This window comes from Durio zibethinus, chromosome 24 (assembly GCF_047325235.1).
Source record: "Durio zibethinus cultivar Kanyao isolate XHJ-2024 chromosome 24, ASM4732523v1, whole genome shotgun sequence".
NCBI classification, from domain to species: Eukaryota; Viridiplantae; Streptophyta; class Magnoliopsida; order Malvales; family Malvaceae; genus Durio; species Durio zibethinus.
This window is the reverse complement of record NC_143185.1, coordinates 18,241,397-18,267,336: the sequence shown is the minus strand read 5'-3', so window position 1 is coordinate 18,267,336 and position 25,940 is coordinate 18,241,397. Positions and strand designations below refer to the sequence as shown.

Sequence of the window (25,940 nt, the reverse complement as noted above, 5' to 3'; positions counted from 1 at the left end):
TATAATTAACGTCATGACGACGATGGACTTATCTTGGATAGGCTTAGACCTTTGAAATAACACAAACAAAAACGGCTGATAAAATTCAAAAATTGCTTAGCTTTTACTTACACGTGCATGAGCAATGAATGGTAATAAGCTCTAGCAGAGACAATCCGAACTTTGATTCTGTTTTGTACATCCCAGTTCAAGAATTGATCATTCACCAAAACCCGGAAATCGTTTACATCCAATCACCATCAATCAGAATTCATATAGATTAATAAACAAATAACTGCATAGGATTACAGTATTAGAATTTAGAAATAATATAATATTTTAATTATTTATTTACTTTTACTCGAGACAAAGTTGCTTCCGCCAATGGATTTGGATGCCCCTAGGACAACTTGTTGGACTAAAAAGAAGAAAATGATGCCATAGAACCATAAAACCCCTCATCTACTTCTTCCAAAAGTAATTACTACTGTTAGGGCCTTCTATTTACACAATTACACCCCTAATATTACTTTATATACTAATTTTGTAAATAAACTCTTGATTTAAAATTTAAACTCAAATTTTTATTTTTTACACTCATATAATTATTTTATTTTAAAAAAAAAATTGTATCCATTTCTCATTTCTCTTTTTTTTTTTTTTTCATTTTCTCTTTACAAATATACAAATCTATAGGTTTTTAAACATTTTTCCTAATGTTTTGTTCACAAAATCTAACTTTTTCTTCTATGATCTAACTTTTATTATCTGATTTCTTAATTTGGTTTTAGACCTAACATCAAGAATCTTACAATCTCAATAATGTCAAAAAAGGTGAATATAGAAAAATAAAAAAACTCTTCCAATCCATCTCACATTGCCCTTTTTTTCATTATCTCTCTATAGATATGCAACTTCGTAAAATTTTAAAAATTTTTCCTAACGTTTGGTTCGTGAAATCTAACTTTTTCTTCTACAATCTAATTTTTATTATCTAATTTCTTAATTTGGTTTAGAAACTTTGTCTAATATCAAGAATTTTACAATCTCAATAGTGTCAAAAAAAAAAAAAAAGATAAAAATAGGAAAATAAAAAACTTCCTCTCATTGAGAATTTTTTAGACTCCGAAGGAAAAATGAAATTTTTACTCATTTTTTCTCACTTAACTATATTTTTAGATTTCATAAACAAAGTTATTTACTTTAAAAAATGTAGTAATTTTATATTTTGCTTTTATAGGTTCAATAAAGAAGATGTATTTAAGATAAAAATATGATTTTTTTAAAAATATATTATAAAAAATTTATTTTTCAAAATTTAACATAAATGATGTTTTTAATAGACTTAATAATTCATGTTTTTTATCGTGTAAAATATTGAAATTCATATATTCGCATCATTTTTTTTACGAAAATTACATGTCACAATTAGTATCTACATAAAAACATAAAATATATTTTTTTAATTTTGTTAAACTCATATATAATTATTATTAAAATTTTAAAATGTATCATTTTTTTTTCATATTATATTTATGTTATACTACTGTATTATATTTTAAATTATTAAATCTAATTTTTTAAGATAAGAAACTCTATTTTTATCAAAAATATGAAAAAAAAATTCAAATTTTTTTAATTTCAACAAAAACAATATTTTTAAAATTAAAAACATAATATTTATCAAAAATATATTATTAAAAAATTACATATATTACATATAAAATGTATTATTATATATTTTATGTGTAACAAAATCTACAATACTTTTACTTAAATAATTTAATAAAATATTAAATGAATAATTTACATGTTAAATAAATAAAAATTTTAAAAAATCAGTTATTATTCACATATTATTCATATATCATATATTATAAATTTCACATGTTATTCATGTATCATTAAAAATATAAAATAAATAATTTTATTAGATGATTTTATATTTTTCTATCCAAATACAAAAATTTTATACTTCTTAAATAATAAATCCAAAAATTATGTATTCTCTTTCAGTGTAACTTTCTTTAATATTAATATTCTTTTCCAAAATCTAAAAATCCATCAATGATACGCCTAATACAACAAGAGAAGGGAAATCAATTTCTGCCTATTGTTTTACATTTAATTTTCATTTTCTCTTTAATTAAACAAGGACGGATCAGAATCAAATCAAATCAACCAGCTCAATTAATCTCTCGACATGGGCCCACCGCAACGGCCAGGATTCCTTGATCAACTCCACAAATCTCAAATTCCCTAAATGCCCCCTATTCTTGAACAGGACAAAACCGGAATATCATAAAACCGCCAAGCCCTCTTTGTCATTTCACTGATTCCGAGTTCTCCCCTTCCTTCTCCTTCTTCCTCACACGGCGTTTACTTCCCACCGAGGTTTCCCCACACCGTTTCGCTCCTCCGCAAATCGGTACGTTCTTTCCTTTTTTTTTTTAAATAAAAATCTATATTCAAATCTGAATTCATTTTTTCTTGAATAAAAATTGATTTCTTTTTAATTTTCGTCTTTTTTCCCGTCATTTTCTTCAATCTCGTATACGTAGATGAAATTATTAAATTTCTCGTTGTTCTTTGTTTTTGATCTTTGGCGCTTTAGCTTTGTAATTGATTTGCCACTTCAATTCATTTCAATCGCGTTTTAATTGTTTCTTCGTTCGATGAAATTGTTGATTTAGTTTTCGTTTAAGTTAAATTTTCGTAATGATGAGATTTAGATATTAATGGACCGTTCTAGCTTAGATATCTTAAATTCTCAAGGTTAAATTTGTAGCTGCGAATCTCGCATTGAATGAAATCCATGTTTTAATTTTCAGATTGATTTGAACACTGAATTTTGATTATTCATTTTGTTGCAGGAATCGTTTACAGTCTGACTTTACTCTCCGAATCGTAAGACTGGTAATTTGAGATTAATCTGTTTCTATTGAGATTGGCTGTTTTTCTTTTTCTTTTTTCTTTTGGTGTTAATTCTGATTTATTATTTGTTACATAATTTTGTAGCCATTTTTGGTTGGTTACTTCTTATAAGAGATTTCAATTGTTGGCATGAATTATATGGAAATGTCACTTTGAAACTCATTGTCAATTTTGAGTTATAATTTTGATTATCTGAGACTCAGATCAGATACGCCCCCTCCCTTGCCTATTAACTTACCTTAAAAGGCAAAGTATGTTCATACAGAACATATCTCATGGTTGTAATTTTTTCTTTTGTTTCCACTTTAACAACAGCAACATTAACCAAACTAAGCTTTTTATTTCTACATGCATATGGGATTGGCTATACCATTTATGTTTCACCACTATACTTGTTCAAGATTATGGTCTCAGTGAGCTCAGTGAAAGTGAAGTTCATTTTTCTTTTAGTTTCTATCCGTGTCCTTGTTGCTCTCCTTTACTTCTCCTGACATTGATAACTTCTTTTAAATCAAGTCTTCTCACAGGGGTATTTCTAAATCTTTACATTTCCAACCCACCTTAATGTGTTTTTGCTGCCTCTATCTTTTCCTTTATACTTGCATTCCTAATTTTATCTCTACATGTCCAGGCATCTAATGTAGCATTCTCATCTCAGTCACACTGATTTGTTCTGTAACCAACATTCCGTCCTGTAAACGTTGTCAGTTTTATTTGTCTAGCAGAATTTTCCCCTATGTTTGAGTAGAATTTGTGTTTACACCATACTTTCAATGTATCTGGTAATATTTTTTTTTCTACATGTGCATTCGGTAACCAGGATATGTTTGCCTGCTTACACAGTCATCTAGAATTGATTCAAGCACTTGGTAAGCACGTGCAGTTTCCTTGTGTCTAGTTTTTTGGTAAAAGATGGTTAAATTAATAAAATAAAAACTCTTCAACGGTATGTAAACTATTCTTATTATTATCAAGCTTTTCTTTCTTTTTCTCCTATTTAATTGTAGATGCCAATTGAGCATGTGGTCGATATCAGTCTTGAAGCTATAAAATTGGTATCTGACATTATTCTTTGCCAATTCATTGTGGTCATGCTTTTTTTAAAATTTTTATGATTTAATGCAAATCTAATATTTCGCACAGTGGTTTAAAATGAATGAACTGTAGATTGTTGTATTGGCAGTAACTAACTCCAGCTGTGCTGAATTTGTGGAGTCTGTTTATAAATACTTCAAGGGGTGCAGTATGGAAGAAATTAAGTGTGCAGGGACAAATTTGACAGAAGTTTGAAATGCAAAAGAAAAAGAATAGTTAAATCAATTTTTTAACATATTAAAATGCAGACCGTCATTGGATTTTCTTTCAAGTGACAACAAGTCTACAAAGCCCAAGACTGGATCCTATATATAGTGTACTGAAATATAGTTTGTTGATGTTGGATGGATGGTTTAGCCATGATTTGTTGGATGTGTATAAATTGGCCATTCCTGCAACTTTTGAATTTTATTCAATCATTTTCAGGCATATGCTAATTTAGTTTATCACATATTGTAACTACTTGTTGAGTTTCTATAGGATTAAACATTATTTCCTTTGTTATTGGTAATTCCAAAATTGATGAACCATGGGTCAGCAGCATTTAGGTTCTGTTTGAAAGCAATTTTATACGTTTATTGATGACTTCCCCCAACAAAGTTTTCCTCCAGATTATGAATTTGTTCTCTTGACAATCTTTTCTGCTGCATTTGAGATTATGACCCAAATGAAAAACTACACATCAATGCACTGAGATTGTAACCCAAATGGAAATTTTTCATTTGTGTACTGACCTTTCCTCCCATAGATTATGCATTTTCCTCCGTTTCCTAAGATGCCGTTGCTGTTTTGGCGTGGGTTGCATTTGTGAATATATTGGATGTGAATTGGAGGTCTTGGGTTCTTTTTTTTTTTTTTTTTTATGTTGCCAAATAGATAGAAGTTCTTTGAAATTAGAATAATAACTGATAGAAATTGTTTATCGCCTTCTTTGCAGGTACTCTTTTAGCAATATTCTAATATAACAACTGATACAGCGAATGGACCTGAAAATGGAGTTGAATAGCCTGAAAGATGCATTTGATCGTGTTGCAAAGAAGCAAAAGCTGTCCTGTTCTAAAACCCAGGAAGTTGTGGACCAGATTGTTCAAGAAATCAAGAAAGCAATAGAGATGGTGCAATCAACCACCCTTGATTATAAATCTGTACTTGCTGAGCTGAAGAAAAAGTTGCATGAAATTGCTCCACTCAGTCAGCTAGAAGGCACCCAGAAGGAACTGAACATAGCACTAAGCAAGTATCCGAAAGCTCTTGAGAAAGCCCTTAATCCTGATATATCCAAGGCTTATCGAAATATTGAGTTTGATTCCCATATAGTTAACCAGATAATTGCCAGCTATTTATATCGGCAAGGGCTGTTTGATGTTGGTGATTGTTTCATAAACGAGGTTGGGGATGCAGAAGTTGCTGCTGCTACGAGATCACTTTTTCAGGAAATGTATCAAATACTTGAAGCCATTAAGAGTAGGAACCTAGAGCCTGCCCTGAAATGGGCAGCTACAAACTCTGATAAACTGAAAGATAATGGTTCAGACCTTCTGCTGAGACTCCATCAACTGCAGTTTGTGAAAATACTTCAGAAGGGAAGAAGAGATGAAGCAATCAAGTACGCAAGAACTAACTTTGCTTCTTTTGCTGGAAACCATATGCCCGAAATCCAGAGGCTCATGGGGTGTCTCTTGTATTCTGATAGACTTAACGATTCCCCATATGCTCATTTATTATCACCAACCAATTGGGATGTAGTGGCTGAGGAGCTCACCAGGCAATTCTGCAGTCTTCTGGGGCAATCATATGAGAGCCCATTGAGTGTGACAATAGCAGCAGGAGTGCAAGGGTTGCCACCTCTTCTGAAGTTTATGACTGTTATGGCTGGGAAGAAGCAGGAATGGCAATCAATGAAGCAGTTGCCTGTGCCAGTGGAGTTGGATAAGGAGTTTCAATTTCATTCTATATTTGTGTGCCCAGTGTCGAAGGAGCAATCAACCGATGAAAACCCGCCAATGATGATGCCATGTGGTCATGTGCTCTGCAAACAGTCTATCAACAAGATGTCAAAGAATGGCTCAAAAACTTTCAAGTGCCCATACTGCCCATCTAATATCGATGCAACACAGTGCAGGCAGCTGAATTTCTGATGTATTCCCTAATATGCACATGGGTTGTACTAAAAACTGTTTCCTTTAGACTGAATCCAAAATGAGTAGAACTAGAAATTGGTGTGGTGTAGCCAATGTGGTGAGATGGTGGCAATGCTGGTCAGTAATGGTGTACTGTTTGTTGATGAACTCGTTGTAAATAGAAATTCTTTTCCACATTCATGCTGGTAATAGAAAAGCAACTTGCTTCTGCTCTAAAACTATAGTATATGGAATCTGGGAAGCTAGTTGAGGGCTTGGCTTGGCTCTCTACTCTAAAAGGCTATAGCCAGCATTTCAAATGGGCCTTAAGGTGAAGTGACTGAAATGCCGAAAAATTCTTTCGTATCAGCCTATGAACAGAACAAATAAATTACTATGACTTGAATTCGAACTCAAATCCATCTTACTCAATTCTTATAACTGTAAATGTTTATTATTTATTTTCATGATAATAAAATAAAATGTGGTCCTTAAATTGTTGGCATTGAATTATTTTTCTTATGACTTTCTATTCAAAATGAGTGAGAAATTCATTTTTTTTTCAACTTAAAAGTAATGCAATAAATATGTTTTAGAAAGTTCCACAAAAAAGTTCAAAAATGTTAAAAAAACAATAATTTATCACATCCAAGTATTTGGCTCAACTGATTGATGCATGATTTTATTGTCCAAAGAATATGATTCGAAATTCCTTTTCTTTTCAATAAAAAACTATCAAACTTTTAATTTATTTATAACTTATGTTAGTGTAAGTGATTGTATAATTTTAAAAATAAAATTTTTATCTAAATAATAGAATTCATCCTTTTATACAAAAAAAAAAATCGTAGAACAAAAATAAAACAATGGATTACATTTATTAAAATTTAAACGTTAAATTGATTAAATATTATTTTTAAAAATTATTATATAAATTAATTAAATTACATTATAAATTCAAAATTCATTAAAATTTCAGCCATCTCAAACCTTTAATTCAAGGTCATATTCAATTCAAGCAATGGGAATCATGGAAAAGATCACAACTCAAAATAAATGGGGCTTTTATCAAAAATCACCTGTCAAATTTATGGATATAATTATGTTATTGAGAAAACGGTAGGCCGTCGTAATCTTGATTTTTACGAGGAAGAACACTTTATCCTTTTCTATACCTTATTATGACAGCTAGGTGAGTTGTCCTCTTCTTTTTTGTTTCCTTCGAATTGTTGAAGTTTCTTTTTTATGCACTCTCTGTTTTTTTAGGTTGTACGAAGCTTTATGGCCACACACAATGTAGGCAACTTCTCTTTCTCTTGTAGAAGTACATATGAAATTGAGTGTGGATGCATAATGGTGAAAAAAATCAAAAATTTTAAAAATTAATTTAAAATTATAATATTTGATTTAATTTAAATCAGATTAATTTTTTTATTCGATTCAAATTAAATTTAAATATTAAATATATATATTAAGTTTGAATTAAATTTCAGATCAAGAGATAAAAAATTAAAAAAAAATTTAACTGTATCAAATTATATATTTTTTTAAATTTTTATATATTTTTTAAATTTTTATAAAATAAAAATAATAATTTTATATCAAAATCTACTAAAATTATTAAAATATTATATTAAAATAATATATCAAAATTTAAAAAATTAAAAATTGATAAACCAAAGCGAATCAATCAAATTCGATTTGATTCAATTTAGTTCGAATAAAAGTTCAATTCAAATTCGGATTTGATTGAATTTTAAATTTTTATAATATTATATAATATCCAAAAAATTCAAATCAAACCGAACCGTTATCACTCATAGCAATACATGCACCTTTTCCTATATTTTATACTCATATTTTATACATCATCTCCACTTTCATGCTGATTTTTATCCTAACTTTTTTTAGTAATGAGTTACTAATCCTTCCTGTTAATTCACTATATATCTTAATTTGAATTATGTTATATTTTAAACTCGAGATTCAATTTAATTTATTCATACAATTATTTTAAAAATTAGGTGATATAGTGTTTTTAAAACTCAAATTTCAGTAACTACAATCTTTTTTCTTATTTTCATATTACAATTACTTTTCAGCTATGGGTCCAAATTTTTTTAGAAGTTAGGTAATATAGTATATTTAGAATTCAAATTTCAGTAACTATAATTTTTTTTTATTTTCATATTACAATTCTTTTTTAGTGATGGATTTAGATTATTTTCGAGTTGTCTATTGATAATATATATTAAAATATCTATATATATATATAAAGTTGCATCAAATTTATTAATTTTATAAATAAAAAAAATGTTCAAAGAAAAATTTTGGAAGTATTCAAAGAATTTTTTTTTTTTTTTAATCTTTAGAGGTATCTATGAACATCTTACTTTCCCATTTAGATATTTTTGTATGCTTCCTTTGTATCAAAATATATTATACTTTGGTCCACAATCGAATTTTTCTTGTTTGCCAATTAATTAATTTCACATTCTCTTTTATACATCTCCAAGCATTTAGAATGCTTTTTGATTAGTGATTAGTGTAATTTGCATGATTGAGCTCTCTTGTCTGGGCACTAAGAGAGCAAATCTTTCTAGTGCGGCACATATTAAAAAGGGTTAAAATAAAATCATCATTGATTCTTATTCTTTTCTAGACTTTTGTATTCATTGTACAAACATCAATCCCCAAAATGCCTAATGAATTACGCCATAGAATTGAAAACCCACTTTGGAAATATATAGTAGCAGCAATGAAACAAATATTTTTTTTAATTTTTTATTAGGATTTAGAGTTTAGCAAAACTATTAATTTATTAATATATAATTATTTATTAATTTTATAAATATTAAATAATTTAAAATTTTTATTAATATAATTTTTAATAATTATCTTGTTTTATTATAATTCACCTCGTCATAATTTTTATATCCAAACATTTATATAAACACGGAATTTTCTAATCAATCAATCCAAAACCCATTTGGCATTTTCCCATTACCAAAACCCAATTCACAGCTCACACATAAAAACACTACAAAGAAAAGAACCTATTACCCATGACCCAACTAGGGCTGTAAACGAGCCGAGCCGAGCCGAGTAGTGAGAGGCTCGAGCTCGAGCTCGACTCACAACTCGGGGCTCGATACTCGACTCGAGCTCGATCGAGTTTTATTTTTCAAGCTCGAGCTCGATTCGTGATCGAATTCGAGCTACTCGAGCTCGCTCAATTAAGCTCGATTAATATGTAAAAATAAGCTCGATTCGTATACTCGACAAAAATTCGATTATTCATGCTCGAACTCGAACTCGAACTCGGACTCGAAATATTTTATTAATTAAAATAATAAAAATATATTTAAATATAAAAGCTCGATTAGGCTCGCGAGCTACTCGAGTCAGATATAATAATACTCGAATTCGGTTCGATCGATAAATCGAGCTACTCGAGCTCGAGCTCGACTCGACAATAATCGAACCGAATTCGAGTTTTTTTCGAATCGAACCCGAGTAGCTTGCGAGTACTAATGTATCATTTACACCCCTAGACCCAACGCATCATTTTGCAGCTACATTACCAAAATTTTAAACATTATTTTGATTTGACCTACCAACCAACTAATTATACATTTCCAAATATTAAAAAAAAAAAAAAGGGAAAAAAGTAACCGAAACTTCTGCTTTTTCACCTTACATTCCAATTTTTAATATATTTTCAATTCTTTCTTAAAATTTTATTTTATAACTAAAAGAAATTGAGAATAAATAAAGACAAAAGGAAAGAGAGAGCTTGTAGGGTTCACTTCCATCTCACTGTCTCCTCCTTTTCTGTGCAGAAAGGGCCTAGCCATCGGGTACTCATTGTCCTCTTTATCAATCGCTTTGGCTTTGGCCCCATTTTAAATCATAAAAATAAAAATATTTTCCCTTCAATTTTTTTTTTTTTTTATAAATTTACATACTACTAATTGTTTTGCGTTACAAAATAGGCGGATAAAAATATTAAAAAAAAAGAAACTAAAATCTGGCATTTTCAAATCCATGCAAATCGCTAACTCTATTCATATGCTTCTTCATAATCGCCACTTTAGCCAATCTCTCCGCGGCTCTCCAAGCCGACGTCGGCGTTAACGGCTCAGCCTTTTCCTCCACCTTACCATTATGATTATTAACATTGCTATTTAACTTTTGTCTCTGGCGCTGCTGGTTCAACTCTATTAACTCGGTTTCCAACCCGCGAATGAATTCCTCAGCCGAACTCGAACAGGATTGCATCAACAAAGCTCGAGCTGAGGTAAGCAAATGGTGCGCCCCCGATAAATCGTTCCGCTCAATCAACCGACGAGACTCCGCCACTGCACGCGTGCTGGTGTGGAGGTTCCTCAACCGTCGGATGGTGTGAGAGGAGGACCGTAGTGGCGGCCGAGGTATTAACAGGCTTTGATCCCTCGAGTAGACCATCTCCTGAGAAAATGGATCTCGGAAAGAGGACCGAACGTACATCACCCTGTGGGACCCAATCGAAGATACGGGTGCTTTCAATTCCAATAATAATTCTCTCTCCTCGTCGGAGTGCAAATCCCCGACCCGCACCAAATTCGACCCGACTAAAGCTGGTGGGGTCGTCAATGAATAGACCGATGAAATCTCGGCTGGGGCTGACCCGGATTCGAATCCCAGTTGGAGCCTGACATCCAGAACCACCACGCCTAAAAGACCATTCAAGATTTTACATAACGCGTCGTCATTTGGAGCGTGAGTGCACATACCGATACCGATGGAGTGCACGGATAACTCTGAATGTGCCAGGCGAGTGGTTGAAACAAGTGGAAGGTTCTGATAGGTGGAATTCGTTTGAGACTGTTTATCCTGACCGGCGTGCAAGATCAGGATGCTGGCAACGGCGTTTTTCTCTCTACGATCTTCCAAAACTTTGGCTGCCTTTTTAACCGCGTCGTTGACACTCATTCCTTGCCCGTTACTCCCCAGCGCGTCAACAATCCTTCTTGCGGATCTCCGTCCGTTGGAACTCATCCTTTTCAACGGTAACAACCGTTTCGAAGTCGACGAAAAAACCACGATCGATAAACGGTCCGTTTCGTTAAGCAAAGAGATAACCAACCTCATTGCCCGTTTCACCATCTGCGATCGCATCCCACTCTCGCTAACATCCAAAACCGTAACCAAATCAATCGGAGCCCTCTTCACCCCATGCGTAGCGGTTGGCGCGTGCACTTTCATAACCACCACGTAACTTCCATAACTCCTCCCAACTGCCACCACCGCCGCCTCTTGTGACAACCTAACCTCCACATTTCTTGCATTAACTCCAATCTCTTTCCCAATCTTCGGAGTAACAAAAAACCCTTGGAATTCCTCTTCTACGTCGTCGTTTTCAGTTTCTTCGGATTCTGGAATGGAATTAAACAGAGAAAGAGAAAAAGGGGAGGCCAATGGTTCATCGTCGTTATAGACCCGAAACGGCTTTGTTTTGGTGTTTTTGAGAGATGTTATATTAGTTTGTTCGGGTTGTTGAAGGAAGAGTAAATGGAGCTCTTTCAAGGTGGTGGAACAGACGGGGCAAATTAGTAATTGTTGCTTTTCGGAATGGGCGGCGATGCAAGGAAAATGAAAGGAATGGGAACACTCTGCCGTGAAAATCGCCGTACCTTGGCCTGTTTTCACGCTCTGTAAACAGATTCCACATCGACCACCCTGAAATAAGAATAACGAGATTACTATAAAGGACAATTTTGAATTAAAAAAAGACTTATAAAAGGAAATTATAAAAATTAAAAAAAAAAAAGGGAAAAAGAAAAGAATCTTACTTTGGAGAAGCGGAGAGTGGCTTTAAGGAGGGAGAAAGTGGAAGGGGATTTAGAGGAGGAAGGATTGGAGAAATGGGATGTTTTGCAATGGAGTTTGGGGCTATTGGGAAGTGAAGAATTTGGGGTGGAAGTGGTTCGGCAACGAAGACTTGGGCTTGAAACTGGTTGAGATTGTAACCTTGGCGTTGATGGGTTGGAGAAAAACCCAAACTTTGAGGTAAATCTTGGACTTCTGGTGCTGCTTTGCTGCTGTTGTTGTTGTTTTTCTGATAAAACTGAGCTGTCTTGTTTCTTGGGAATGGAAGTGCAAAAAGCTCTTCTCCAACCAGTCACCATTTTTAAAACACTCTCTTTAAGTTGAATCTTTTCTTCAGTGGAGGATTTTAGTTTACAAACAAGAATTTGGTTTGATAGAGAAGGAGAAGAAACGGATTGAGCATGGAAATGGAATTGTCACAAAAATTTAAGAGAGAAAAGATGAAGAGCGACAAAAGAAATGGATTAGATGGAGACGAGGGATCGAAGAAAGCACTATGCCTTTTTTTTTTTTTTTCTCTTTTCTCCCTTATAACTCTGTTTCCTTTTCTGGCTTTCTCTATAATGTTTGCTTCACTTTCGAAATCCACCCCACAAAAAGATAGCTGCTGCTATCAAAAGCCCTTATTGCTTGCTTGATGCCAAAATATGATTTTAAAAATCCTTCATTCCTCTTTCTCCCTCTCCTTAAAGACTTTCAGATAAGATAAAATGACTTGTATATATATACAGCTACAGTCATATATATATACACTACCATGCAATAAACGAAACAGAGCTGGCTCTTTAACGAAGTAGTGAATAATAATAATAATAAATGTACTAGTCTGACAAAGATAACTGGTAACTGGCAAGTGGAGGTTCATACTTCTTCCTTTACAGAACACTAAAAAAACAAGTCAACGGTTTGGCTTTTTCTTTGTCATGTAGTAGTGTCCTTGCTCAGTTCCTCAATTCTTATCCCACGTTACACTTCCATTTTTAGTCATACGAATGGACCTTTGCTTAAAACAGCATGTCTTAATTCACACTTTCGCCTTACTCTGCGCCAAATTTACCTCTTTTCTCAAACGGATTTTTACAGTTTCCTGTTTCTGAAATATATTCAATGAATCTTTTTCATTCTGGGTTTTGTTTCTTTTCTTGGGGTTCCAGGGTGGTGATGGTATGGTTTCAACTTTCGATCAATGCTTGTGTTAACAAATGAGGTTTGTGAGATCCTAACAGGTAAATCTGTGATCTTGTGTCTCACTTATGGTGGGTCCATTAAGGGATAGGGAATTGATGTTAAATGAATTGAGGGAAGGATTGGGATCTTCAAAGATATACTTGAAATACAACATCTATGGCTTTATTTTCTTCCATTGATGCATGGAGAAGTTGGAAAAAAAATTACAGATCATTGATGATGATTGACCATCACTTATTGCTTGCCTAATTGATAAAAGAATAACAGCCATTATCATTTTACGTTAAATATTTATTTGGCCTCAAAATATATTATTTTTTTCACTTGGTACTTTGAAAATAAAAATTCACAATCAAATACTTGAAAGTTGAATTTCATTTGCAAAATACACATTTTGACTAATGGAGTTATCAAATGCTGATGTGACAAATTTAAACAACACAAGCATGCTACATGTTATATTTTTTTATTTTTAATTTTTATATTTAAAAAATAAAAAAATATATAAATTTTAAATATTCATATAAAAATTCATAATTGAAAGTTTTTATTTTAACAAATAAAAATATATTTTTATTTTATCATTTAAAATAAAAACAAAAAATTTAAAAACTTAAAAATAAAATATAATTTTTTAAAATTTGCCTTTCTGAAATAGAAAATAAAAAATATAAAAAGGGTAAAAGGTTTAGAAGGAGAGAAATGAGGGAAGGAGGAGGAGGGTCGTCAATGTTGGCACTAGGCTAACCAGGAGGGCAATTTGGTCGATCCAAAGCAGGTCCAATTGCTCTACTTCGACTCAGCCAGATCCATCTTGGGATGACCCCCTTCCCCTTTCCTCCTCCCCCTGCTTCAAGCTAGTCAATACCGCCCTTCCTCTAACCTGCCCTCCTCTCTCCCCCCTTTCTTTCCTCGCTCCCTTCCTTTTTCATTTTCTCTTTCCTCTTCCTCTATTTTTTTTTTAATTTTTAATTTTTTAAATTCAAAACTAAAAATTCATATTTTTATTTTTTATCTTTATAAATTCTTTAAAAAAATTATTTTTATTTTTTTAAATTAAAAATGTGACAGTAAACCCTATAAATGACATGGCAACATATAATTGAACCTGAATGCCACATCATCAATCAAGTTAATGGTATTATATTTTGAGATCAAGTGCCTGACAAAAGATAACTATATATACCTAAATATGAATAAAATTTTTTAAATTTTTAAGAAAGGAAAATTCAGTCTTTAAGAAATTTTAAATTAAATTTAGAAGATTTAAAATGTTGAGATTATTAGTAACATTTATGAAATGAGAAAGAATGTGAGTTATAGAGTATAATTATTCCATTCAAAGTTGGTTAAATAAATTATGGACTGATGGCTATATCTTAAACATGAAATATTTGGATCTCACAATGATTAAGAATTTTGAAATATAAAATTTAAAAGTTTTAGATTTGAATAATGAAAATAAAATTATTAAATTCATGAAAAAAAATGTAAGAGACATTAGATAATGAGACTTGATTACATTCAAAATTAATATTAAGTGTTGTTGGTGAAATATTTTAACATAAGGATGATTTTGAATTTCAAAGTAGTTAAGGATTTTAAAATTCAATTTAAAACTTTTAGATTATTTTGAAAAGAATATTTAAAAATTTTTAGAGACATGATTTTAATTTTAAATCTTCCTTAAATCACAATAACATTAATTTCGACTGCACTATTTTTATGGAATATAAAAAATTACTTTTAATATAAAAAAAATAAGGGTAATTGATATAATATTTTAAGTTTGTCGATAAAATCTAAAAGTTTCATTTATATTAAATACTCCTTTTTTATTTTTTTTCATATTTTTTGAAATACCTTAAAATTATGTCATTTTTTTTAATATTTAAAATTTTTATTTTTTTATAATTTTTTTTACATTAAAAATTATGAATATTTAATTTTACAAAAAAATTTAAATTTTAACATTAAATATAATAAAATTAAATTTATTTTTAAAATTTCATAAAAATCAAGATAAATTATACGGAGTAAATTTTATTAGTAATTTTTATTATTTAAAAAATTAAAATTGAAAACCAGTGACGCTAACAGGTGTCATAATTGCAGGCAGGGCAGAATGGTACCTTTCAAGAGGAAAAACATGTGAGACAGTTAATTTGACAGTTGGCAGTGTTTTCGGACAGTCAATTATAACCGCAGCACTCACGTGCTGACACTGCAACTTCGTTATCCCCACCACCCATTCTCCAACAATTCGGCCATCAGCGAAACGTTAGTAAAATTTCTTCAATTTTTTTCACCTCCAAACTTGGACCCCACGTCAACTCACCGCAGAATTTCTTTGCCTCAAAGTTGGAATCAAAATCTGAGTGTCGTATTGAAAATTTGAAATTACTCAATGTTTTAACGGTAGTAATTATGAGTATAATTGAATCGAGTCGAATCGATACAGTAAGATATTTAAATTTGATTTTTAATTTATAATTTAATATTTGATTCGAATTTGATCGAATTTTATTTTTTTAATTCATTCGATTAAGTTTAAAAATATGTAAAAATAAGTTTGATTTTTATATTTGACAAGAGCTCGATTATTTGTGTTTGAGTTTGAACTCGAATTCAAAATATTTTATTAATTAAAATAATAAAAAATTTTAAATATAAAAGTTCGATTAAACTCGTGAGCTACTCAAGCTGAGTATAAGAATACTTAAAGTTAACTCGATCAATGAGTCGAATTACTCGAGCTCAAACTCGACTTGATAATAGTCGAACCAAATTTAAATTTTATTTGAATCGAACTCGAATAACTTACGAATATTAATGTATCATTTACACCTCTAATGATGACCATTGATTTTTTTTTCTTTTAAGATTACTCAACAAATACCTCTTAAAAGACATGTATAAACATACAAGTATTGTTTGTAAAATATTTTTGTGTCAAATTCAACTGTCGAATATATATGATTTTGAATATATGGAATAAATATTTTAATTTTAATAATAATTTTAACAACTCGTTCTTGTTAGGTATAAATGAATTTTATTATATTTATAATTTATTTGTTTAATAAATAAATTTTAAAAAATTGTTTATGATTATTTATTGTACATAATAAAAGAATATAGATTAATGAAAATTTAATTTATTTACAAACTATTTATCATTTTTAAGATTATTTTTTTAAAAGTTATAATTTCATTATGATATAATAATTAATTATTTAATTATATAAATATAATACGGGATTATATTTATAACTTAAAAAATTATTTTTCCTCTAATCTCATATTTAGTACTCAACTATCTTATTTCCAATAAATATAATTTTTATTGAGAAATAAAATTTTCTACTACACCTTTATTTGTTAAGTCAAATTTTTAGAGAGTCAAAATGGGAATCCATGTGGCACGTGGTTTTTGATAGTAAAAACTTATGTTTTTTATTTTTTTTAAATATAATTATAATCAAATAATATAATTATATAATTAATTAATTTTTATTAGTAATTTTTATTCTTTAAAAAATTAAATTTGAAAACCAGTGACGCTAACAGGTGTCCGAAACTGCAGGCAGGGAAGAATGGTACCTTTCCAGACGAAAAACATGTAAGACAGTTGATTTGACAGTCGGCAGTGTTTTCGGACAGTCAATTATAACCGCAGCACTCACCTGCTCACCCTTCTTCGTTATCCCCACCACCCATTATCCAACAATTCGGCCATCAGCGAAACGTTAGTAAAAATTCTTCAATTTTTTTTACCTCGAGCTTGGACCCCAAATCAAATCACCGCAGAATTTCTTTGCCTGAAAGTTGGAATCAAAATCTGAGTGTTGTATTGAAATTTTGAAATTATTCAATCTTTTAAATGTAGTGATTAAGTTTGTAATGGTCGAGATAAAGAAAAATTTTAGTTTGAGTTTAATTTTTAATTCGTAATTTAATATTCGGTTCGAATTCGATCGAATTTTATTTTTTTAATTTGAGTTTGATTCGTGATCGAATTTTAATTATTCGAACTCGTTCGATTAAGCTTAAAAATATGTAAAAATAAGTTCGATTTTTATATTCGATAAGAGTTTGATTATTTATGTTCGAGTTTCAGTTTGAATTCAAGATATTTTATTAATTCAAATAATAAAAAATTTAAATATAAAAATTCGATTAAACTTACGAGCTATTCAAATTGAGTATAAGAATACTCGAATTCAATTCGATCGATGAGTCAAACTATTCGAACTCAAACTCGACTCGATAATAATCGAACCGAATTTAAATTTTATTCGAATTAAACCCGAATAACTTATGAGTATTAATGTATTATTTACACCCCTAATAATAACAATTATTATTATTATTTTTTTAAGATTACTCAACAAATGCCTCTTAAAGGCATGTATAAACATACAAGTATTGTTTATAAAATATTTTCGTGTCAAATTCAACTATAGAATATATATGATTTTGAATATATGAAATAAATATTTTAATTTTAATAATAATTTTAACAACTCGTTCTTGTTAGGTATGAATGAATTTTATTATATTTATAATTTATTTGTTTAATAAATAAATTTTAAAATATTGTTTATGATTATTTATTGTACATAATAAAAGAATATAGATTAATGAAAATTTAATTTATTTACAAACTATTTATCATTTTATTTATTTACATCTTTAATCATTTTTAAGATTATTTTTTTAAAAGTTATAATTTCATTATGATATAATAATTAATTATTTAATTATATAAATATAATACGGGATTATATTTATAACTTAAAAAATTATTTTTCCTCTAATCTCATATTTAGTACTCAACTAACTTATTTCCAATAAATATAATTTTTATTGAGAAATAAAATTTTCTACTACACCTTTATTTGTTAAGTCAAATTTTTAGAGAGTCAAAATGGGAATCCATGTGGCACGTGGTTTTTGATAGTAAAAACTTATGTTTTTTATTTTTTAAATATAATTATAATCAAATAATATAAGTATATAATTAATTAAAAATTAATTATTATATAATAATTAAATTATAATTATTAAATAATTAATTAATAAATTAAAATATAATTAAATAATCAAATCATCACACAATAAAATTTAATTTTAAAAATTTCTCGTTACTACTCCCGTCGAGAACTTATTTCCATTTAAGTTTTTTTTATTAGTGATCCATGATAAGGTTAACGATGAAAATAAAATTGATTGTTTTTAAATTTTTTATTTGATAATTAAAGACATTTGAAAAAATATCAATGACATGATTTTGAATCAAATTTTTTTTTTTATTTGTACTAAAATTTTTATCTTCTTATATAGCAAAAAAAAAATGAAATTGATTAGATAATAAAAAAATGAATAAAACTGTATACGTATATATATATATATAATATAATACAATATATGATCCATCAACCATCATTTAACATTGCAGGTGAGGCCCATTAAATATATCAAACATTAATTCTAATTATGAAAATGAAATGGGATATTGCTTTTATTGGACTTTACATCAAAGCAACTCAAGTTTTGTTGATTTGATGTTTAATATTTTTGCATACTCAATTAAATGGGTAGCTGCCTCCAAGTCAACCCTTAACTTTTTTTGAGGAATGTAATTGGAAGCTGCTACAGATTATTAGGCTTTTGCAAACTTATATATATTTATTTGATTCACAACTTTTGCAAACAATTTTAGTTGACTTGTCACCAATGAACCAAGGAACATGAAGATCAAATCCAAAAAAAAAAAAAATTTGCCCCAAGGAGTTTTTTATCATAAAGAAATGGACTGTGGAATTTGTTTTTTTTTTTTAATTTTTGGTTGGTCAAAAGAGAGATCCTAATAATAATCAGTCTAAAGAACAAGCCTAAGATTTTAATTTATTATTACCCAATTGGTCTAAAGAGAAATCCTAATGATGAAACAAATAGATTATCCAAGAATTGTTGCAATTTGCAAACGCAATCCAAGTAACCTATCTTTTATATTGCAACATACACGCCCCATCTTGTTGACTGTCAAAAGAAAAGGGTAACATAAAAATCTAATATACCCTTTTTTTTTTTTTTACATAAAATTCTTAAAAAAATATCTTTAAATATACAAAGTTAAACATGTAAGTTATGGATGAATTTAGAATTTAATTTAATTAATTTCTATAATTTTCAAAATATGACATTTAACTGTTACTAAAAAAAAAAACCTTTCGATAATGAATTTTGTGGTTAGACAAATGGTTGATTCTTCAATGATAAAGATCATTAATTAGTCTATTCATAACATCAATTTGATGAGTGTTTATGACTTAAATTTAACGATTTTAGATGTTTTGAAATCTTAAAGATCGTATTGTTGTAAGATTTACTCATATTTTAAATTTTTATTAATTTTTTTGAAAATTGTTTGGTATGAAAGTAGAGAATCATTTTCCTAGCTTTGATTTATGTGTGCTTTAAGGGACACATGCTCTTCCCTTTGACCACACTCCTTTGATTGACAATTGAAACCCCTATTAGATAATAATTATAGGATTTTGTGAGTTTTATAACCAAAGATGTAAGCATGTTGTGGGACTATCAAGACCCACTTCATCTTCCTTTTGAAATTATTGAAACTACTCATTTAAAATTACTCTAAATTTATGATAGGATCAAGCAACTAAATATTTATAAAATTCCCCTAAACATATCCCAATACACCTGACAATATGACCCTTTAAAGGAGCAGAATTGCCCCCAACAGACAAGTATATGTAATCAACCATTTGCTTGTATATCATTTTGATAGCTTTTGAATGAACATGGAATTATTAAGTCATGTTTGATTTGCACATATATTTGGATTTCAAAGCTGATTAACATTTTGGTTGCCCTCACATGTCCCAACAAAATGGGTACGTAAACTGACACAATTATGATTGAAAACATTGAAAAAAAAATTAAATTCAATCTATTTTATTTATTTATTTTTTAATTTGCTGCAAATGATTAGCAATTAAGATCATGTAGATTCCATTAAATTGCCATTCAATTTAGGTAAAGTCACATGAACAAGCAGTGGGAGCATGGGGATTATTACAAGCTTTTCCACAAAATTTTAAAAGGTAAATTCCATTTAGGTCCTTCAAGTTTAGCCAAAATTCAAACTAAATCCATTACTTTTGGACATCTCACTCATAACTGCTAGAATCCCCAACAACCAAGAATAATTTTTTGCAGAGAAAAATGTAACCCTGGGTTAGACTAATACACTATTTATAAATCTTTCTTTTCTCCTGTTTAAAATATGTTGTAATCGTAGGTCGGCTACAATGTAGAATAATAATACTGTAGAATATTAATTATCCTAATAATGATTTGGTAATCTTTGTAACTACTAAAAGAAATAATTGATTCCTACAATCAATTTTCCAAAGCTTAAATTCTCTGTGGATCAAAACCTTTTTTAACTTAATATATCATGAATCAAGACTAAGGGTATAATTGATTGAATTTAAATTAATATAATATTAAATTTGAGTTTAAGCTCGATTCTAAATTCAATGCTCGAAATTCAACTCAAATTTGATCGAGTTTTATTTTTTTAACTCAAGCTCAACTCGAGATAAAAATCGAGCTATTAAAACTCATTCTATTGGGCTCAATTAACATGTAAAAATAAATTCGATTCTTACATTCGATAAAAATTTAATTATTTGTACTCGAGCTCAAACTCTAGTTCGAGATTTTTATTAATTAAAATAATTAAAATATATTAAAATATAAAAATTCGAATAGGCTCATGAGCTACTCGAATCGAATATAAGAATGTCGGAACTTGGCTCAATTAATAAATTGAGCTATTCGAGTTCAAGCTCGAGCTCGATTCGATAATAATCGAACTGAATTCAAGTTTTATTCGAATCAAACCTGAATAGCTTGCGAGTACTAATATATCATTTGCACTCATAATCAAAACCAATTGATTTATGTGACTTCTTTAGAAGTAACTTTGAGTCGAATTAATTTCAAATCTCAGTATATATAACTTTTTTCATATGATAATTTTAAGTATATATAAAAAAATTAAAGTATGTGCAAATCACTAACAAATTTATAATTTCTCAAAATTAAAATACTAGGGCACAAGTCCTTTATTTTTTTTAAAATCTGAATGACTGTAAATCAGGCCCTGATCAAGGCTTTAAAAAATAGACATGATGAGCCATGGACATAAAAGTTTGATTTTGCAGTGAAAAATGTCTTAATAAGAGGGTTATGTTATACAATAATGCTAAAAATGGTTGTTGAAAAGAGCTGTGAGTAGTTATGCCGACCTGGTTTGTTTAGGAAACAAACAAGATAGAAAACACTAGGTTGGTTAAGGATTTGTGCTGCCAGCCTAAGTTCAGTGGCTCAATTGAGGTCAAATGTTTTTGTCATCATCATCATCAACGTCCTAGAATCCAAAACCAAACCAGGAGATGTGGAAGCCTATGGAACATTTGTTTAAGGGAACGACATTGATCAGTATCATCTTCAGTGAAGTCAAAGCAATTGATACAAAGTAGCAAACCTAGCAGTACCCTTTGCAAGTTGTAAGAACATTCTTGTTTCAGACTGAATTATAATTGTGTTAAGAGAATTGATTAAGCTTGCTTGATTAGATGATTGATGCAAAGTTAAATGAAGCAATTGCTCTCCCAATTAAAAGAGGCAAATGCAATTGGAATGTGGAGAAATGGTCATGTCATTACACACAAAACCCATACTTTCAAATAGTCTTGTTTATTATAACAGCCTATATTTCTTGTAGAGAAGGAAAGGTTGATGCCATGGCTCAATTGTTCAAACAGCTTTGCTTCTCCCTCTTTATCCTTATCAAAATGTCAAATGACACTACACATTTCTGGGAAAATGCTGTGGCCTGCCTAACAAATGACACGACGGTACAAAGCTTGAGGCCATGTACCTTCGTACACGAAAATTAATCATCTTCCAACTTGTAGGACATTATAGTTTTTTCGTGGGACCAAATTTTTGGTAGCCAATTGCTGACATGTTGTGAATGAGAGATAAGAAAGAATAAAATCTGAAAAAAAACTAAAGGCTGATCCATTTTTGTACCCCTCCCTCCTCCCAATATTAGCTGGAAACACCCCATTTTTTTGTTCCTGTCCTACATCAATAAAACTGAGATTATTGCATACCTGCAACCAAAGGAAACGTGAAAAATATGAAGGTTAGCTAGTTGGATGCTTGTTGCTAATCATTGAAGTTCATCCATTTTGGAGATTGTGGTTGAGTTTTAAGATGGCCAAGCCCAATGTCTGCAGAATTCAAGATCAAGAATGAGCCCAAAAACTGCTATATTTTATTGAGAACATTATTTTTTTTTCTTACCCTTTGAACAGCTTCAAATTTTCCAGAGATTTAACTTTTGGCATTATGATTGGGACATGATTAATGAGTCAAATTTCATTTTCACACAGAATCACAATAAAGGGAAGGATAGCTTTTAATCATATAGTGCAAGAATATTCCCAATCAATGATTTTGCAAATATATATATATATATATATATATATGATTACAACAGAATTTAACAGCCATTATCTTTTAGCTTTTCTTTCATTAATTGATTAATTATTTTAAACCTAACATTACTTAACCACTCCAACTTCCACAAGGATACAATGTTCGATTAACTAATATAAGATTCATCAAATCTTCAATTCTTTTAAAGAGAATCCATTGAATTTTGAAAGAAGAAAAATTTTGAAGGCAAAGAGTGGAATGGCTTCTGTTTTATATCAAGCAGATGACCTCTTGATAACAGTAATTTCTTAGAAAATGAAATGCAAAAGCAAGGGAGTATAAAAAGTGAAGGAAGCATAAAGAATGCTAATGTAGAATTAGAAACAAATTTGATCTTCCACTGGTAAAAGTTAAGGAAAAGAAAATGAACTTCATAGCGGAAAAAAAGGGAGTGAATCAAAGGAGTGGCAGCCCACAGAAAAGAAATACAAACAAATTGATGTCATGGATGAAGAACATATGAAATTTGTCAAAGATAAGGGGGAAAAGTTAGTGAATCTTTGGATAGTGACAATATTCTAAGCTATCCAACTTTTTTTGGTGGAAAAGAAACATAGGAATTTTATAATTTGCAAAACCTGGAAGACCAAGAAATTCATATCAGAAACTGATTGTTTGATTATTTAATGCTGTTTGTCATGATTAACCTGGCACTAATTTGATAAAATTTTCAAAGGAACAACAAAAGTCTACTGACACTACCAATGAGGAGGCTGAATTAACACATGAAACAAAATGTTAACAGTATTCCCAGTGAAAAAGGTCAACAAATCCAAATTAGAAAGTCCAAAGGCAATATAATCAAATTGAGATGAGGTCACATCAAACATAATTATACCAAAGAATTATATAAAGAGGAAGCTATCAAATGATTTTCACATACTGAACATAAGCCTAGAAAGCTACAAACACCTCTCACCATTAAAGATCCTAAAATATTTCCGCCATAAAGAGTGTGTTATCCATGTGTTGAGAGTCATCATTGATTTGAATATGAAATGCAATGTACTCGGTCACGTTCTCTTGGAAAAAAAAATGAAGAGTGCGTTATCCATGTGTTGAGAGGCATCATTGATTTGAATATGAAATTCAATGTATTCAGTCACGTTCTCTTGGAAAAAAAAAATAGTGAACCTAGTATCTCATTTACTCTTGTATATCATCAGCACTTTTCATTCTTTAAGCTTCAACTTGCAAAATATTTGGTCCTAGTAGGAAATTTAACAACAATATTGGCATGAAAAACTATGTATTTTAATCATGGTCTTCCTCTCAGATATCTGCAATTGGATCTTAAACATCTAGATGAATCCGTTAACATAAAATTTTTTTGTATAACAAAAGCTGCAACTAAAAAAAATTACATGTATTAATATTTAAATTTAAATTTATTAAACATTATTTTTTTAAAATGATTATATAAATTTATTGAGATAATCCTGAATTCGTGTAAGCTTAAATTTAATCAAATTGAGAACTGAGACGGGAGAAATTTCAAATCTGAGAAACCCCATATTTTATGTGATTGGTGGAGTCAAGGATCCTCCTGAGTCACCTAGGAAATCAGAAAAAGCAACTGATTGGCATCAGAATTACCACTTGTCTTCCAATCTATGGCCTCATATGGAATATTGTACTATAAAATTCTAAACATGAATTCTTTTCAAGCAAAATGGAAGTGTCATTTCCAATATGTAAAGTCCAAGTCAGTATGGATTAATTCATTGAAACAAAACAACACGATCCTATTTACTTCGTTAAGTTTTTCTGCCAATTTTCAATGTCTGCCAGTGAAGGCTGTCAATATCAATATAATTATACCATTTCAAAAAAACTTTTAAATCATTCTGATAAAAGCTATCCACTCAAAATCTTATTTATAATGAAATGATTTTGGAAAAACTTTATTTGATTGCGTCGCTTTTTTATGATTTAGTTGAATTTTTATGCATCTCAAAAGAAGCACAATAAAAAATAGCTGATTCTATTAAAAAAATCCATGCCTTAGTGACTAATTAATGTATTTCTTAAATCAAAATAAGAGTTACTAATTGAAAATTATTCACATGTGATGTGAGAAAGTTAGGAATAGAATTATTAAAATTATGATCACTGTAATCATTACTAAACTAAATTTTCATTTAATTTTTTACTCAATGAGTTAAGAAATGGAAAGAAGTTTGAAGTTGGGTTCCTTGTTTGTTAGTTTTTATGTTGTAAACAGCAAGCAAGGAAGAAAATTCCAAAGTTGAAGAACTGAAAAAAGCACATCCTTTGTATCAAATCCTAGGCCGAAAATCTATAACAAGTATAAATATCTAGTTTTTAGCATCTATAATTTTTATTTTAAATTATGTTTTTTTAATAAAAAAGCACATTTTTTTTTTATAATTTCATTTTCATATTTGGTAAAAGGAAAAGAGCATTGGAACAAGAAAATACTTAACAACAACCCAGAAAACGTGATTAATTGATAGCTGTGCATGTTTAAACTTCCTTCCAATCAAAACTCGTTAATATGTCATGAAATTTTTGCGATAGAGCCTTTTAATAAGCTGCCGCTTTCAGCAGTTACAATAATAAGGCTTCGGGACCAGATTAGTTTCATATCTGACTACAGCCCATCTAGGCAAGGCGACCCTATAATCTGTACCCTTGGCCTGCTTCAAACCTCTTTCAATGCTCTAGCTTGTCAAGTCCTTTTACCGAACAGATGAACAATTTCAAGAACCAATTATATTTGGTCCTCCCATACCGAGAAGAAATCTAGTTTTTACCAGTTCAATGCAAACTGTTGAACTGAACCTGCTGCCAAATTGCTATTCCCTAAGCATTGCTGCTTGGATTGGTTGTATTTCTGTCTGCAAATGCAATAGCAATAGCAAACATTATATTGGTCTTTACTTCAATGCCATTGACGAACAGAATTGTTGATGTAATAATAACCAGTTTGTCTTTCGACCTCCAAGGTATTCTACCATTTTGGGGTTCATTTTGTTTCAGAAATGTCAAAAGAAGATTTTGAAGCTGATGAGGTGAATGAGCTTTCCCAGGAAAATGGAAACGAGCAAGAAGACGAGATCAACCTTAAGTAGGAACGAATATAAGTTCACGTGAGAATTGAGCGAAAGTTCTGCATTTTAAGGC

The 25,940-nt window shown here is 30.0% G+C and overlaps 2 protein-coding genes across 3 annotated transcripts; one reads left to right on the top strand and one right to left on the bottom strand.

Annotated features, from left to right (window-relative positions):
• The first annotated feature begins 2,133 nt into the window (after window positions 1-2,133).
• Window positions 2,134-6,367, top strand: LOC111317023 (protein RMD5 homolog). Of its 2 annotated transcripts, XM_089753728.1 has the most exons (4): window positions 2,271-2,407; window positions 2,853-2,895; window positions 3,734-3,782; window positions 4,946-6,367. In XM_089753728.1, exon 4 carries the CDS (start codon window positions 4,989-4,991, stop codon window positions 6,144-6,146), a length of 1,158 nt encoding a protein of 385 aa, XP_089609854.1. In that variant the 5' UTR covers window positions 2,271-2,407; window positions 2,853-2,895; window positions 3,734-3,782; window positions 4,946-4,988; the 3' UTR covers window positions 6,147-6,367. The 2 variants fall into 2 exon arrangements, with proteins under 2 accessions (XP_022775057.1, XP_089609854.1); XM_022919322.2 differs by lacking the exon at window positions 3,734-3,782 and having other exon boundaries at window positions 2,134-2,407.
• A 3,677-nt stretch (window positions 6,368-10,044) lies between these two features.
• On the bottom strand, window positions 10,045-12,700 carry LOC111316159 (putative E3 ubiquitin-protein ligase EDA40). Its single transcript, XM_022918169.2, has 2 exons — window positions 11,963-12,700; window positions 10,045-11,849 (listed from the first exon to the last, which is right to left on the bottom strand). Exons 1-2 carry the CDS (start codon window positions 12,296-12,298, stop codon window positions 10,152-10,154), a joined length of 2,034 nt encoding a protein of 677 aa, XP_022773904.1. The 5' UTR covers window positions 12,299-12,700; the 3' UTR covers window positions 10,045-10,151.
• Window positions 12,701-25,940: the final 13,240 nt, after the last annotated feature.

Excerpts from the sequence above, each read along its gene's own strand:
- LOC111316159 (XM_022918169.2), bottom strand. The coding sequence starts at position 12,298 with ATGGTGACTGGTTGGAGAAGAGCTTTTTGCACTTCCATTCCCAAGAAA. Across the intron at positions 11,850-11,962 it reads CCACTCTCCGCTTCTCCAAA|GGTGGTCGATGTGGAATCTG; the intron begins GTAAGATTCTTT and ends TTCTTATTTCAG.
- LOC111317023 (XM_022919322.2), top strand. The coding sequence starts at position 4,989 with ATGGACCTGAAAATGGAGTTGAATAGCCTGAAAGATGCATTTGATCGT.